Source organism: Musa acuminata, chromosome BXJ3-4 (assembly GCF_036884655.1).
Source record: "Musa acuminata AAA Group cultivar baxijiao chromosome BXJ3-4, Cavendish_Baxijiao_AAA, whole genome shotgun sequence".
Lineage (NCBI taxonomy): Eukaryota > Viridiplantae > Streptophyta > Magnoliopsida > Zingiberales > Musaceae > Musa > Musa acuminata.
In genome coordinates this window covers 10,303,832-10,316,526 of record NC_088352.1, presented here as the reverse complement: position 1 = coordinate 10,316,526, position 12,695 = coordinate 10,303,832, and the positions used below count along the sequence as shown (strand labels likewise).

Genomic DNA, 12,695 nt, shown 5'->3' with positions numbered 1-12,695 from the left:
AAAGTTAATCTTTTGGGCTGCAGAGTCTCAATTGCATTCAATGATCAGAACAACCAGGAACCGAACCCTTAACTAGAAAAAAAGGACTTTAGAAAAGGACGTCGACCATTCATGAAATAATTTACAGAGGCACAGATTTCCCCAGCATGCACTAACCTTACAGTGACTAACCCCTCCAAGAGTTGTTCTCGACAAACGACGAAGGCACCATTAATTTCCCATGCGTAGGGAGTAAATCTTAGCAAAAACATTTCACATAACCAGGGGGGTCACTATGGACATCCCAGGCGATGGAAGCTATTGATACAACTTGGGCATAAGTTACAGGTCATCATCGTTGCCACCACGGTGGTAACCCATAGAAACACCGCCAGCGACCATTCGATCGCCCTCAGAGCCTTCTCCACCTTCGACAGCCATGTCATCGTCATGATCAGCTCCATGTGGGTTCCCACCATACTGACGATCCCTCCATCCTCGATCTCGGTCCATAGATTGGCCATAAGAGAACTGGCGTTCAGCATCTTCTGCAAAAGCAAAACCATACATGAGCGTTCAGTCCTTTTTGCAAGCAGAGTATAGTTCTAGCAAATTGTGTTATCTTCTCGATCTCTGAGTGGAACAGTATACACTTATACTGAAAAAAATTCTCATGCTGACAATTTTGAGTATTTAACATTCTGATGTTATGCAACTCAAAACATAAAAATGAAGTTTTAGGTCAAATATTTAAGACTGATAAATTAAAAGATAAGAGAATCTACTATTAACATGTTCTATATGCATCAGCAAATCATGACTGCAATAGCAAAACCAGCATCTTGACATGGTTTGGAGTTGTGAAGTCAGACAGATTCTGCTTTGTACTTCACAAAGCTCAGAATCATACACAAAATTAAACAGAATGATGAGGCCAAGTATTTACCACTTTCTCCATCAGAGGCATCAGCTAATCTTGCAATCGCATCAATCAATGATAGTTCATGCTCCTGCATGCAAAAAAAAATGCCTTGATACATCTTTTTATACTGAGACCAGACAACTGATCCATTCATAATGTTTCTTTTTAATTACATACTTTCAGCATTTTCTTGGCTTTCTCAAACTCAAGAGGATCAGGATGACTTGCACCAAGAAGCTTCTCCACCTGGGATGCACAAGAATGTTAAAAATGAAATGAAGATAAGGGTCAGCATTGTCAATTTGTCAAGCACATACTTCCTTTATTAATGTGTTGGTGTCGAGTATTTCTATGTCACCGGTGGTCTTCTTGCTGATGCCATTTTGGGACGGAGGAAAATCTCGCTTCTTCTGATTCTTCAGAGATCCTCTTCCCTTTCCTGCACCTGGAATGGAACCACCACGACCAGTGGTCCTCTTAACTCCACGGCCTTGTGGACCTTGCCCAGACCGATGAGAAATACCTGGGTCACCTCCCTCCCATCTTATGTCTTCAGGAGAAATCTGAAGCAAAACAAATTCTCAAATTGAATGCAAAATGCCCCACTTACTAGGAAAAAATCATACTGACTTCGGTTGAACTAGAGAGGGTCATAATGTGTCTGAAGAATAGTAGTTGTCACATCAATTGTAGAAATACTCTAGTCCTGCTCATTTCAGTAGCATCTGAGGTTACAAATCAAGTCCAATCTTGCTGATCTCTATTAATGTGACTTTATGATAACCTCCAAATGGTTCCCATGAAAACTTTCTTAGGCTTTGGCACTTCCAAATGCACAATGAACACTATTATATAATAATCATGTCTTCTATTTACATGCATGTTGTTGATGATACATGTAAAAAAAGATGACCAAATACATAATTAGAATTTAGAAATACAATTTACAAACAATAAGTCATAAAATTGTAATGGTCTCACTCATTGTTTGCATTATCAGATGATTCTGATACAATACACTCAATCTGCAATGGTACAAATCAAGAACGCTTTGATTTTCTAGGCATTCTCAGCCTTAAAGCTAAAAGTTAGTTAAAATCAACTAAAACTGATCGAATTGAACTGGAACTGACCGATATCAATCGATTTTGACCAACTTATAACCCATTTGATAGCGTCAAAGGAAGAAAAAGAAGGGTTATAGCCAATTCATATTGCTCACACACAGTATGAATCGGTTGACTTGTCTTTCATCCATCTCAGCTTCCTTCTTCTTTTCCTTCCTCTTATATTGCTCATTGTATAACCAATTCATATTGCTCAGACAATATAAACAAGTCAACCGCTTTATAAGTTCTACACATCCATAGTACCACATCGATATAGTTGCAAAAATTCCATGCAATATGTAAATGATGAAATTCTCGCATAGGAAAAATAGGAAAAATAAACTCACCTCTTTGAGATTGACCCATTCCCATGTCTCATTCTTTGTGTGTATATCATAAACTAGAGCATGCAGACCCTGGCAACAATCCGAATAAAAAGATGACGATTATTATTAATTATATCATAGAGATAAATTATATACAAATAATAAACACACCTCTACTGGATTATAATCAGTTATAACAGCTTCATAGAAGTTATTATCTTCAGGCCATCTAGTCATGACTTTCCGCCCAATTAGTGGATCAAATGATGCTGGTTCAGCAGGTTCACCTGCCACAAGAACACCAGAAGAATTCCTATTGGCAACTTGACTCCTTCCACTAGGACCTGCAGATGGGTATTTCATGGACTTCACCAAAGATGCACCAGGCAATGTCCGACCCTATAAGTTAGGGATAAGATTATTGAAAAAGGATATTGACTGTGAAAAAGAGAAGGTTTAAGATATAATTTATTATTACAATTAACTTACCGATTTAGGCTTCTTGGATTTGGTTCCTGCAGAAGCTGCCCTTTTTACAGCTGATGATGATGGTTGCATGGGAGCACCGAGTTGCGATTGTAGTGCAGGAGATGGTGCACCTATTGAGAGAGAAGGTATAGGCTGTGACGTCTTCTGCCGCTTTCGAGATGCTGATACAGTAGGACTGGGTGCAGCAACATCTGGTTGAGCATTTGTAAGCATTCCAGTTTGAAGTCCACCGGTCTGCCTCCATTCCCTTGTTAAAGTCGACAAACGCTAAGAACAAACAATTGAGTGGCAAGAGAAGCAATGTCCTGTCCTAGATAGTATGAATTTAGACTAAGAAGACCTATTTATGTACAGACCGTATCCTCCTAATAATGTCATCAGCATTAACCCTGCTCAATAGTTCTCTGTGTTCCTTGTCCGACACCCTCAGCTCCTTTCTAAGCTCAGTTATAAGACTTTCCTTCTCCTGAAGACAGTATTTCACCAAAAATTGGTATATTAAAAGAGACAAACAGCAGAACAGTTACTTATATATGGAAAACTATGTGGATTACTACCCAAGTGATGGCATCGGATTGAGCCTTAAATGCTCGAAGAACTGAAGTGTATGCTTCTTGCTCGAGCCGATGGATTTGTACCTCCATATCATTCTGTAACCTAGGATATACAATAGCACCAACTATGGCTCTGCCATTGCCACTCACATGGCCTCCTCTTGCACCCCTATTATGATGAGTCGGTGGAAGATCATCATCAGTGCCTGTAGCCAATGCAGCATCAATAGGATCAATAGACCGTATTGAGTGTTCAAAGCAGAATTATTCAAAAGAAACATGTACAGTAATGTTGGTGGATAAAAAGCACTAAGCTGAAGCTCTGTTATCAACATCTTTCCTACAGTTAAAAGGACCAGTTTTCTCTGATACCAATATTTAGTGTTAATAGCCTCATTGTCCTCAAACTCTGAATTTATTCATTTGTGTTTAAACACAAGCCACATAACCTCCTGAATCATCATAAGCTTCCTCTTGAGTTACTGAAACAGCCTAGACCCCAGTGATCAAAGTTAAATGAAAATTGATGAAAATATGACTTTCTTAGACTGAATTTCAAGATTAATTTGAAACTAGGATTAGATTAATACTTTTCTCATCATATATATGTCCATGATCATATTTATGACAAGGCCAAACTTCCACATTGACCTATTGACTGATCGACCCTAGAGGGTCGCCAGCCATAAGTTTGTTCATTTAAGCGTATACCCACTGTAACAGCAAAGTTGGACCGTGTCTCAGAAGTTCTTGAATTAGATCATTCAGCTATTAGATTAGCTCAAATCAACCCAAGAACCAGTTCATGCATAAATACATATGTACATTATTTACAATATATCCAAAAATAGATACCCATGCACATGCATGACTGTTAGAAGAAAAAATGGGAAAGATGCCAGTTGTTCCAGCTCACATCTCATCTCCTTCAATGTGGCCCCACCATACTCATTGGGATCACATCTTTTCACTCCATGTGAATTTAGGACATCTTTCATAATAAGACTTAAATTGTCTTACGAGAGCTTCATGGGCAACTCCGCCTAAGCATTTTAGGCTCATCAAATTAATGTGCTTATTCCATCAGGCTAGATCGTGATAAATGGCATGGCTAGAGGCACATCACAACATGTAGCCAACACTGGGATGAGCGTCACATGTACCATAATAGTAGTTGGGCTTGATTTTGGATTATATTAGTCACGAGGCCACGAGTTTAGACCCATATCAGAAGTGGATAAACAATCGAATTATTGTATAAGGGCTTTAAGGGTTTGATGGGTATACTACTGTTATCTTACTCTTAACCATTTTGGAAACTATTAGACGCCAGAAAAGAAGCTGAAACTAAGTGAAGAACCTAATCACATTCTAAGATGAAGCGTACTCCACTTTGGCTTCACAGTTCTGCAATTAAGTAGCAGAGATAACCGGGTGTAAAATTTGAAGAGTTTCAAGGAACTACGACATACAGCAACATATCAAGCTCAAAACCCTAATTCCCAATCTTGCATTATTACTCGATAACCCCAGATAATCCAGCAAGCCTCCCACTGACTTAATTCTCCCGAGCAACAGGCGTTTCCATAAAAAGAAGAACGGAGCAAATTTATATTAAGAATGCGAATTCACACATGAAATTGCCAGAAACGTCAAAACCACTTACCGCTACTATCTGAAGGTCCATATTCCATCGATCGATACGGTCGGTCAAGCAAGAGTTATCTCCAAGTCAGCTGCTCGGACGCGCCGTAACCAATTCAACGTGTGACGAGTGAGCGCCCTATCGGCATCCAGAACAAATTTGCCCGGAGAGCCGAGTTATTCGCCCCTTCCGCGTCCAATTTGCTCCACTCATCGAAGTAAATTAACCGAATTGGAAGCTGGCAGCAGATTTGAACGAGAAATGAATCGCGCCAGAGCAAATCGCGGAGGGTTTGGAGAATGGTGGAGCGAGGAAGCGGATCGAATCGAGAGAGAGATAGGGAAGAGAAGGGTTCGAGACAAAGGAAAACGGCGAGATATCGGACCCCAAATGCATTTTATGGAGCAATTTTTGACGGCTAAATTAATTTTTGAGTTCCGGACACGTTTCGAGTGCGCCGCACGTGTTGCAATGTAAGAACCCTGCTTTCGGATCCCAACTGACCGCTCCGAAACTGATAAATCCGAACCCGAGTAGGACTAATAAATCCCTTCTCAGATTCGCATTTTTCGTTTGCTATTTAAGATGTAAAGGTATAAAATTGTGTGATTATTTTTGTTCGCTTTAGCAGACATTCTTCTTTAATTTATTTTACTTTATTATTTATACTTTAAATATGGTAATATGTGATGTTAGATTCTAAATATTGTATTTGTCAGGTATCATCGCGGGATCATATTATCAATTGTGGGTTGGACCAGTATATAAGAAACCTACATAATAGTCCTTTGAGATGACCGATCGAATCCCGAGACGAATGAGGTGATATTGTAACGATCTTTTAAGTGGAGTCTAAGCAACTAAGGCAGGCTCAAGAGTGGGTCGAGATGGATTCTAACTCATCAATACGTCTCTATGCAAAGGTAAATATATGTTATCCAACACAACTTCTTCAACGCTCAAGTTAGCTTTAGGATAATCTAATAACGTAAAAGAGTTAGTTCAAAAAGATCCAACCCCTCTTATTAACGTTGAAGGTTAACTTTTATACCCATGCGGTCGAAGAGTCACTTGTAACGGTTGTAATGCTTTTCCATTGATGGGGGCAGATTAGGTCGGCCTGAATAGCTCATTTGTGGTTATCACCTACTAGTCGTAGGTGTCTTCCAAACTAATCACGTGAGTAATGACACATGTGGCATGATACATATTTTTTTTATATTTTGATATTTTATCATGTTATATTACTTGTTGCATATATATATATATATATATATATATATATATATATATATTGTGATGTTCATGATTTATGTAATGTGAATCGGATCGTGATGAGATCACAATAATAAGACCGATTGAACTTTAAATATAATTATAAATAATACTGGTCATAGATTACTCGAAAGGTACATCGAGATAATCGGGCAGACTAGTGTGCTATATAATCGTCCATGTGATGGAGGTAACTAGTCTTATAGTTGCTCGTGTGGAGACACTAGGGCTATAGTACAAATGCTCATTTAAGAAAGAGTTCACTAATTGATCCGCTCATAGAATATTGGATGGTTGATAATGCCTTATTGTCAAATAGCGATTCCATAGTCCTAGTAGTGTATTTGGTATTAATACTTGAGACATCAAGAATGTCTTATATGAGTACTCAGTTCTTTAATATCAAACTTATAGGTTTGGAAGTTCCAAATTCAACACAGTCAGTCATTGAGAGTGATAGTCAATCTTACGAGGGCTATTGAATATCAATATAGGATCATTTGCTTTCTGTGTTATAAGAGAAATATCTTATATATTCTTGCTCAAACAAATCCCTAGCTAAGGTCGTTCGGATTGAGAGAGAAAGGGTTCTCTTGGAAAATCTAATTAGAGCGAGACTCGAGTAGAAATCGTATTGGTCTGACAACATCATGCCCGGTATATTGTCTTTGGGATATTAGATGAATGAGGAGAGCGCTTGACCTTCTTCATCCTCTCCTACAAATTTGTAGAGATTCAGGGATATACGATCTCCTTAGGTAACACAACATTCTCATGCGTGGTTTATGTTTCGTGGGTTTTGCGCACCAATTTACGTACTAATCTTTACACGATGATACACACCATTTTAAAAATTTTAGGGTTTTTTATTTTCTATTCTTTCACTTTATGTCGCCCCTAGATTTTCTTATATCACCCATGGGACCAAAAGGCTATATCTTTCTTCGTATCAACATCCCCCGATGATGATTGAGCCATTATTTTTCTACGTTAGTGTCTCTGTGGTAGCCAACCGGAGGAATGAGATTCGTTGTCAAAATATTTCCTATAAATATATATACATACATACATATACATATATATATATATATATATATATATATATATATATTGGTCACCAATGAAGCAAAATATGTCATGTTGGCTTGATATTAGAGCTGAAACATGGGTCTAAAGATCTTTCTTCATCCACCATGAGTTCATATCTTGGAATGTTTAGATGCTTAATGTCATCCCAAATCTGAGAAGTTCCCACAGCTTCTACTTTGATGCTGGGAAAGCAGGAATAGAACACAGAGTAAAGAGCAGTACTAAAGAACAAAGGAAAAGGGAACAAATTGCGTGATTTTGTCTTTGTTTCCCTCCCAATTTCTTTGGCACAACTTCCAGGTTATGAGTACGACCATAAAAGCATTTGTCGACTTCTCTCTCTTTGTTAAATGTTGGGAGTACGTATGATCTTCAAAACACAATGAGAAAGTTGTGATTGAGCTGATGATGGAGCTGCATCTTCTTGTGTTTTTCCCTCTAATTTCTTTCCTCTTACACGAACAGCTGGAGAAGAGATTTGCTCATGTTTTTTAGTGTTCTTCAGTGTAAAGATGCATGAAATCATAACGAGGAAGAATTTAAGTGCAATTACAGTATCTTTTACTGAAAAGCTCATTGTCAGTAGAACAAGAATTGGGTGATGAGCACATGAGAACTTGGTGACTCCAATCTAACTCTGTTGTCCAACCAGTGATATGGTTTGTCTTAAGCTTATCCACCACTAAAGGCTTGTTGGAGTTAAGTTCAGATAATTTGATCTCAGAAGCAATATGAAGAATTCATGGCAAAATCCCACAAGCAACCATTGAAAGAAAGAACATGGGCAGGAAGGAACATCTAATCAATGCATGGACATCCAAATTGGTATCTCTTTAGCCTACAAAAGCTCTCCGTGATCCAACATTTACTTGCATCTCTGACAGAATCAGAATCCCAACTATTCTCAGATCCATGTTTTGGCACTCTTACATGCTTCTTGCAAGCATTTCTTGGTACCTCCTATAAGACTCCTGCTTCTCCAGCCTAAACTTCTCATAGCAGCTCGCTATGAACTTCTCTGCAAGTCGGTCGATCTCATTTCCACCACCACCTTCATCTTCATTTTCCTCGTCATCATAGCAGCTCGCAGTGTCACAATTCATGACCTCCGCAGAGATCATTGAATTCCACGTAGAGTCATAGTACAGACATCGATCTACCTCGAACTCATTAGGGTTTAATGGCTCTGAAATGGGAGTGACATGCGGCTTAATGGAGCTGAAGACTTCCTCCTTCTGCCTTCTCCTTGGCTTGGTGCTGCTGGTGGCATTCCGTCTGCTAAGAAGCTCCCAAACCATGGACTTGGCATTGGTGAGGGCTTGAACAACATGATGGATCTGCCGAATGACATGGGAGCTGAGGAAGGTCTTGCATTTGATGGAGGTTGAGATGGACGTTCTCCTCACTGTGAGATCACAGGGAGAATGCAGGTAGCGTAGATGGTGGTGGTGGTAGTGGTGAGCCATGAAGTGCAGCACCACAGCTTGATGAATCCAGGAGTTTATAAGCATGCAAGGCCATAGCACAGCTGCCACCATTGTAGACCCAAAGGACACAAAGCCACCCTTTACTTTAGGAGAGATGACAGGTTTTCTTCTTCCAAGTAAGCCAATAAACTTGCCTTCTTCTGTACATGATGATTTCTATCTCCCTAAACAATCTTTATGTGAGGAACCAAGAGTGGGGTGGGGAGCAGAATAAGTCATCTGACATTAGCATGCTTGGGGAGATTCTCTGAGCAAAGGAACCTTGAACACACTTTGGTCTCAACTGGAAGTACAAGCAGTCACATGGAAGATTGAGACACAATAATCTTCTTCTGGAATGCAGTCCAAATCACTCCACGCTGTGTTAGAGACCGTCTCCGAAGCATCAAGGCCTCTCTCTCTCTGTAACAATCATTTCTTGCCTTGTGCAAAACAGTGATCAAACAGTAGTGCCAGAACAAGGCAGTACATGATTGCGGCATTGAGGCCTGCTTTGTAAGCAGGTGGTATTGCAAGAACTGTGGGCCTTGAGGAGACCCTGGGGATGAGTGCAACACAAAGAAAAGTGATTGAGATTGATCAATGGTAGAACCTCACGGGAATTGTACCACCACCAGCTTTCTCTGTCTGCTTCCTCTGGAATTAGCACGGCATACCATAAAGCAACTGGTACAGTAGCCCTTGCTCTCACCATGTCTCCATGAGTATCCAATGACCATGTTCTTGTCACCTGTTGTTCTTCCTCCAGGAAAGAAGAGGCATTCCAAAGATAACTGACACTGCAGAGCTTAGATAAGATTCAAGAACTTAACCTAAAAAGTCAATTGGTAGTAGATATATTTTGGCAAGCATTCATAATACATTTAATACTGCATAGAAGAAATCTTATAGAAACCATTCGTCAAGCTTGTTTGTAGTGCTAAGATGAAGCAGAGCGTGGAACACTGCACACTGAAGAATTGGAGTAGATCGGATCTAATCGCTGCTTGCATCGGAGAGGCGGAATCGCAGGGACACATCTCCAATCGCGTCCTTCCGGAGCCTGGCGCCGGAGGAGATGTCGTAGACCAGGTCATCCAGCACTTCGTCTACAGGAGATGGTGGTGCAAACGACTGAGGCGTCGGGGCAGGCGCCTTCTCTTCGGCAGGAGCCCTCGGCGGCGCTAGAGCAGGAACCTCCACCACTCGGGGGATGGCGGCGAGTGCGGGGAACGGCTCCCACGTGAAGAGATGGAGGAGGATGGGCTTCAGCGCGTGGCGGTGCAGCGAGAGTTTCTGGCTGAGGGAGACCGTGTCGAAGCAGCGGATGGAGCCGGAGGCGGAGACCATCCATGGCAGGACCTTCTCGTTCCCCACACGTGACACGACGAGGAGCTTCGATGCTCTCGTGGCTCTCCTGTGCAGCTCCCCCAGCCTCGTGCGAGCTGCCGCGACTCCGGCGCTGTCGTCGTCCGCCACCGATGATATGTAGATGAACCCCTGCGGACGAGACGATGGCATCAATGTCGACCGCAGGAGAGCAATAAGCTGCAAGGAGCGGTGGCGAAAACCTCGTCGGTTCGGCTAATGGCGAAGCCCAGCTTGGTGTCGCGTTCCTGCAGCTTGATCTCCAGCGCCATCTCCCCTGCAGCTGGACTGTACCACAGCCTGACTGCTCTGATCACGCCAATGTCGATGCCATGGTAGTCCTCGAACTCGCACAGGCTAATGTTCGCTAGGTTCGAGAGGTCGGTCGCCGCCGCTGATCCCGAGCTCACGGTGCGGGAAGAGGTCTCTCCCTGGTTACAAGAGCATCCCACCGGTTCACAAAAGCTCATCACAGGTTACGGAGCAGGTGAGGTCGAGTTGTTTGCCTTGGTGAGCAGTGCCTCGGTCTGGATGTTCATGAAGGAGATGGGGACGCCGGCGGCCTGGGAGGAGACGAGCCAGGCGTTGGCCTGCGCCAAGGTGTCCTCAAGCGAGCTGTAGCGAGCGCCCGAGGAGTCCGACGCCCGGGGGAGGATGATGAGCGAGAGGAAGGCGCTCGAGTAGGGCACCGGCAGCAGGTCTCTCGCCTTCTTCTCCCATGGGAAGGTGATGTATCCGTCCTTCAGCTGGGCGTTGCTCAGCGCGCAGACCACCCGCGAGCTTCTCGATCCTTTACATACACGATTACAAAGATAAGGAGAGGTTGAACTCATTCCGAACTCTGTATCATCTACGTAGAGGGGAGAGTTGACTTAGCCATCGCCAGCCCTCTCTCACCCGGACATGGAAGGGATCACCAACATGGAACGTTGACATCTGCTCCTAGAAATCTAACACAAATTTTTTGTGGTCATATTCAGTTGCTAACATCAGGTTAATTCCATCTCCTCTTCCAAGACGCATATTTGTTTAGATCACGTCTAATTTCCCGATAGATGCGAGCACTTCGATTCCAACGTAATCCACCTTAAAACACGGATCGACGTCGAGGATTCCTCGTGATTAGGACCTAATAGGAGTCAAGGTTGACTTTACGATAACTCATGTAGATACATAGATCGAAGATGGAGTATGCTGTTACTGCCGTACCTTAAATGAATGAGATTATCTTGAAGCACACGATGGTACATCATAAAGTCAACGGTACCGTATATTCCTGGAATCTAATATACTAAACTTATCTCATCTTAATATGATGTCAATAGTCAAAAATTAACAAAGAAATAGAGAAAATGTGCACAACAACATTCATAGAGAAATCCTTTTTCTGTCATCTCAATCTTTTGCCTGAAATCTTAATGAGTTGACTTACTTTTTTTTCGCATACCTAGTAGCATTATAATACATCAAGCAAATGAAATCTAAAAATGGTCAACAGAAATATACAAATCTGAGCCACTACTTAAATGGAAAATAAAATTCGATGGATTTAATTAATCATTATGCACTTGCATTAAATGCACATATATTAACCATTAATATTTATAGAGTTGCATTGATCAATATGAGGTTTTTGCATGGGAAATATATACTAAAAAGAGTGCAATTGAAGGGGGGAAATAGACAAAATATATTTATATTTACCTTGCAAGGCGATGCACTCGGACTCGGATCGGTCGACGAGGCCGAGGGCGTAGTTGGGGTCGCGGATGGAGCGGAGGACGTACTGCCGGCGGCCGGCGGGAGGGTGGGGGACGATGCAGGCGTGTAACTCGAGCTGGGCTGCGCGGTCCCCGCGGCGGGCGCGGACGAGGACCGACGTGTCGCCGCGCTTGAAAGCGGCGTGGAGGAGCTTCATCACGGCGGCTCGCCCGCCTTTGAAAGGCGCCCGGACGGGCGGCGACCCCCCAAAGGTGATCTCCTCCAGGACGTCCCCCGTGTGGAGCAGAGCCGCCTCCCCTTCCCCTCCTCCCCACCACTCGTCGGCCCTGCTGCTCCCTGCCACGCACTCGATCGCCACCACCGCCGACCTCCCGCTATCCGACCGCTCCATTTCTCGACCCCCTACTGGTTTTCTTCTTCTTCCTATATCACGGTGTTAACTCCCTCTCTTCTGCTGAGGAGGGAGAGACGAAGCTGTCGACTGAGATAGAGGTAGTACTTTAAGTCGAAGAGAATTCGAGCTTTGCTGAAGCGGCACATGAAACCATGGCTAACGATGGCAAGGCACTCATAGGTATGTACTCTCCTCTGGATCCAACCAATAGGGGTTGGGTCTCCGCCGCTTCTCGGAACACGTGAAGTTGAGCAAGTCAACCTCGAAGAATGATCACCGAAACGGGATGAATCCTGCGCTAACACAGCGGAGGAGGAGGAAGAGGAGCACGAACGTCAAGCCGTGAAGGTGGTGGTC

General features: G+C 42.7%; 3 protein-coding genes across 4 annotated transcripts; all 3 read right to left on the bottom strand.

The window, feature by feature from the left end:
- Positions 1 to 73: 73 nt before the first annotated feature.
- LOC135637264 (protein EMSY-LIKE 3-like) lies at positions 74 to 5,403 on the bottom strand. 2 transcript variants are annotated; one of them, XM_065149876.1, is made up of 10 exons: positions 5,046 to 5,403; positions 3,383 to 3,585; positions 3,182 to 3,291; positions 2,826 to 3,072; positions 2,508 to 2,735; positions 2,358 to 2,426; positions 1,219 to 1,464; positions 1,079 to 1,147; positions 926 to 989; positions 74 to 527 (listed from the first exon to the last, which is right to left on the bottom strand). In XM_065149876.1, the coding sequence occupies exons 1-10, from the start codon at positions 5,071 to 5,073 to the stop codon at positions 322 to 324; spliced, it is 1,470 nt and encodes a 489-aa protein (XP_065005948.1). In that variant the 5' UTR covers positions 5,074 to 5,403; the 3' UTR covers positions 74 to 321. The 2 variants fall into 2 exon arrangements, with proteins under 2 accessions (XP_065005948.1, XP_065005949.1); XM_065149877.1 differs by having other exon boundaries at positions 2,508 to 2,702.
- Positions 5,404 to 8,314: 2,911 nt separating this feature from the next.
- Positions 8,315 to 8,926, bottom strand: LOC103981696 (uncharacterized). Its single transcript, XM_009398437.3, has one exon. It carries the CDS (start codon positions 8,924 to 8,926, stop codon positions 8,315 to 8,317), a length of 612 nt encoding a protein of 203 aa, XP_009396712.2.
- A 791-nt stretch (positions 8,927 to 9,717) lies between these two features.
- Positions 9,718 to 12,335, bottom strand: LOC103981695 (uncharacterized). Its single transcript, XM_009398436.3, has 4 exons — positions 11,927 to 12,335; positions 10,729 to 11,012; positions 10,426 to 10,653; positions 9,718 to 10,354 (listed from the first exon to the last, which is right to left on the bottom strand). Exons 1-4 carry the CDS (start codon positions 12,333 to 12,335, stop codon positions 9,851 to 9,853), a joined length of 1,425 nt encoding a protein of 474 aa, XP_009396711.2. The 3' UTR covers positions 9,718 to 9,850.
- Between the last annotated feature and the right edge of the window lie 360 nt (positions 12,336 to 12,695).

What these genes read in the sequence shown, in the direction of transcription:
- LOC135637264 (XM_065149876.1), bottom strand. Translation starts at nt 5,073, where the DNA reads ATGGAATATGGACCTTCAGATAGTAGCG. An exon ending in TGGACCTTCAGATAGTAGCG is followed by an intron (nt 3,586 to 5,045) that starts GTAAGTGGTTTT and finishes CATTGGCTACAG; the next exon opens with GCACTGATGATGATCTTCCA. An exon ending in AATCCAAGAAGCCTAAATCG is followed by an intron (nt 2,736 to 2,825) that starts GTAAGTTAATTG and finishes CCTAACTTATAG; the next exon opens with GGTCGGACATTGCCTGGTGC.
- LOC103981696 (XM_009398437.3), bottom strand. Translation starts at nt 8,926, where the DNA reads ATGGTGGCAGCTGTGCTATGGCCTTGCATGCTTATAAACTCCTGGATT.
- LOC103981695 (XM_009398436.3), bottom strand. Translation starts at nt 12,335, where the DNA reads ATGGAGCGGTCGGATAGCGGGAGGTCGGCGGTGGTGGCGATCGAGTGC. An exon ending in CGAGTGCATCGCCTTGCAAG is followed by an intron (nt 11,013 to 11,926) that starts GTAAATATAAAT and finishes GTGTATGTAAAG; the next exon opens with GATCGAGAAGCTCGCGGGTG. An exon ending in CCGAGGCACTGCTCACCAAG is followed by an intron (nt 10,654 to 10,728) that starts GCAAACAACTCG and finishes TCTTGTAACCAG; the next exon opens with GGAGAGACCTCTTCCCGCAC.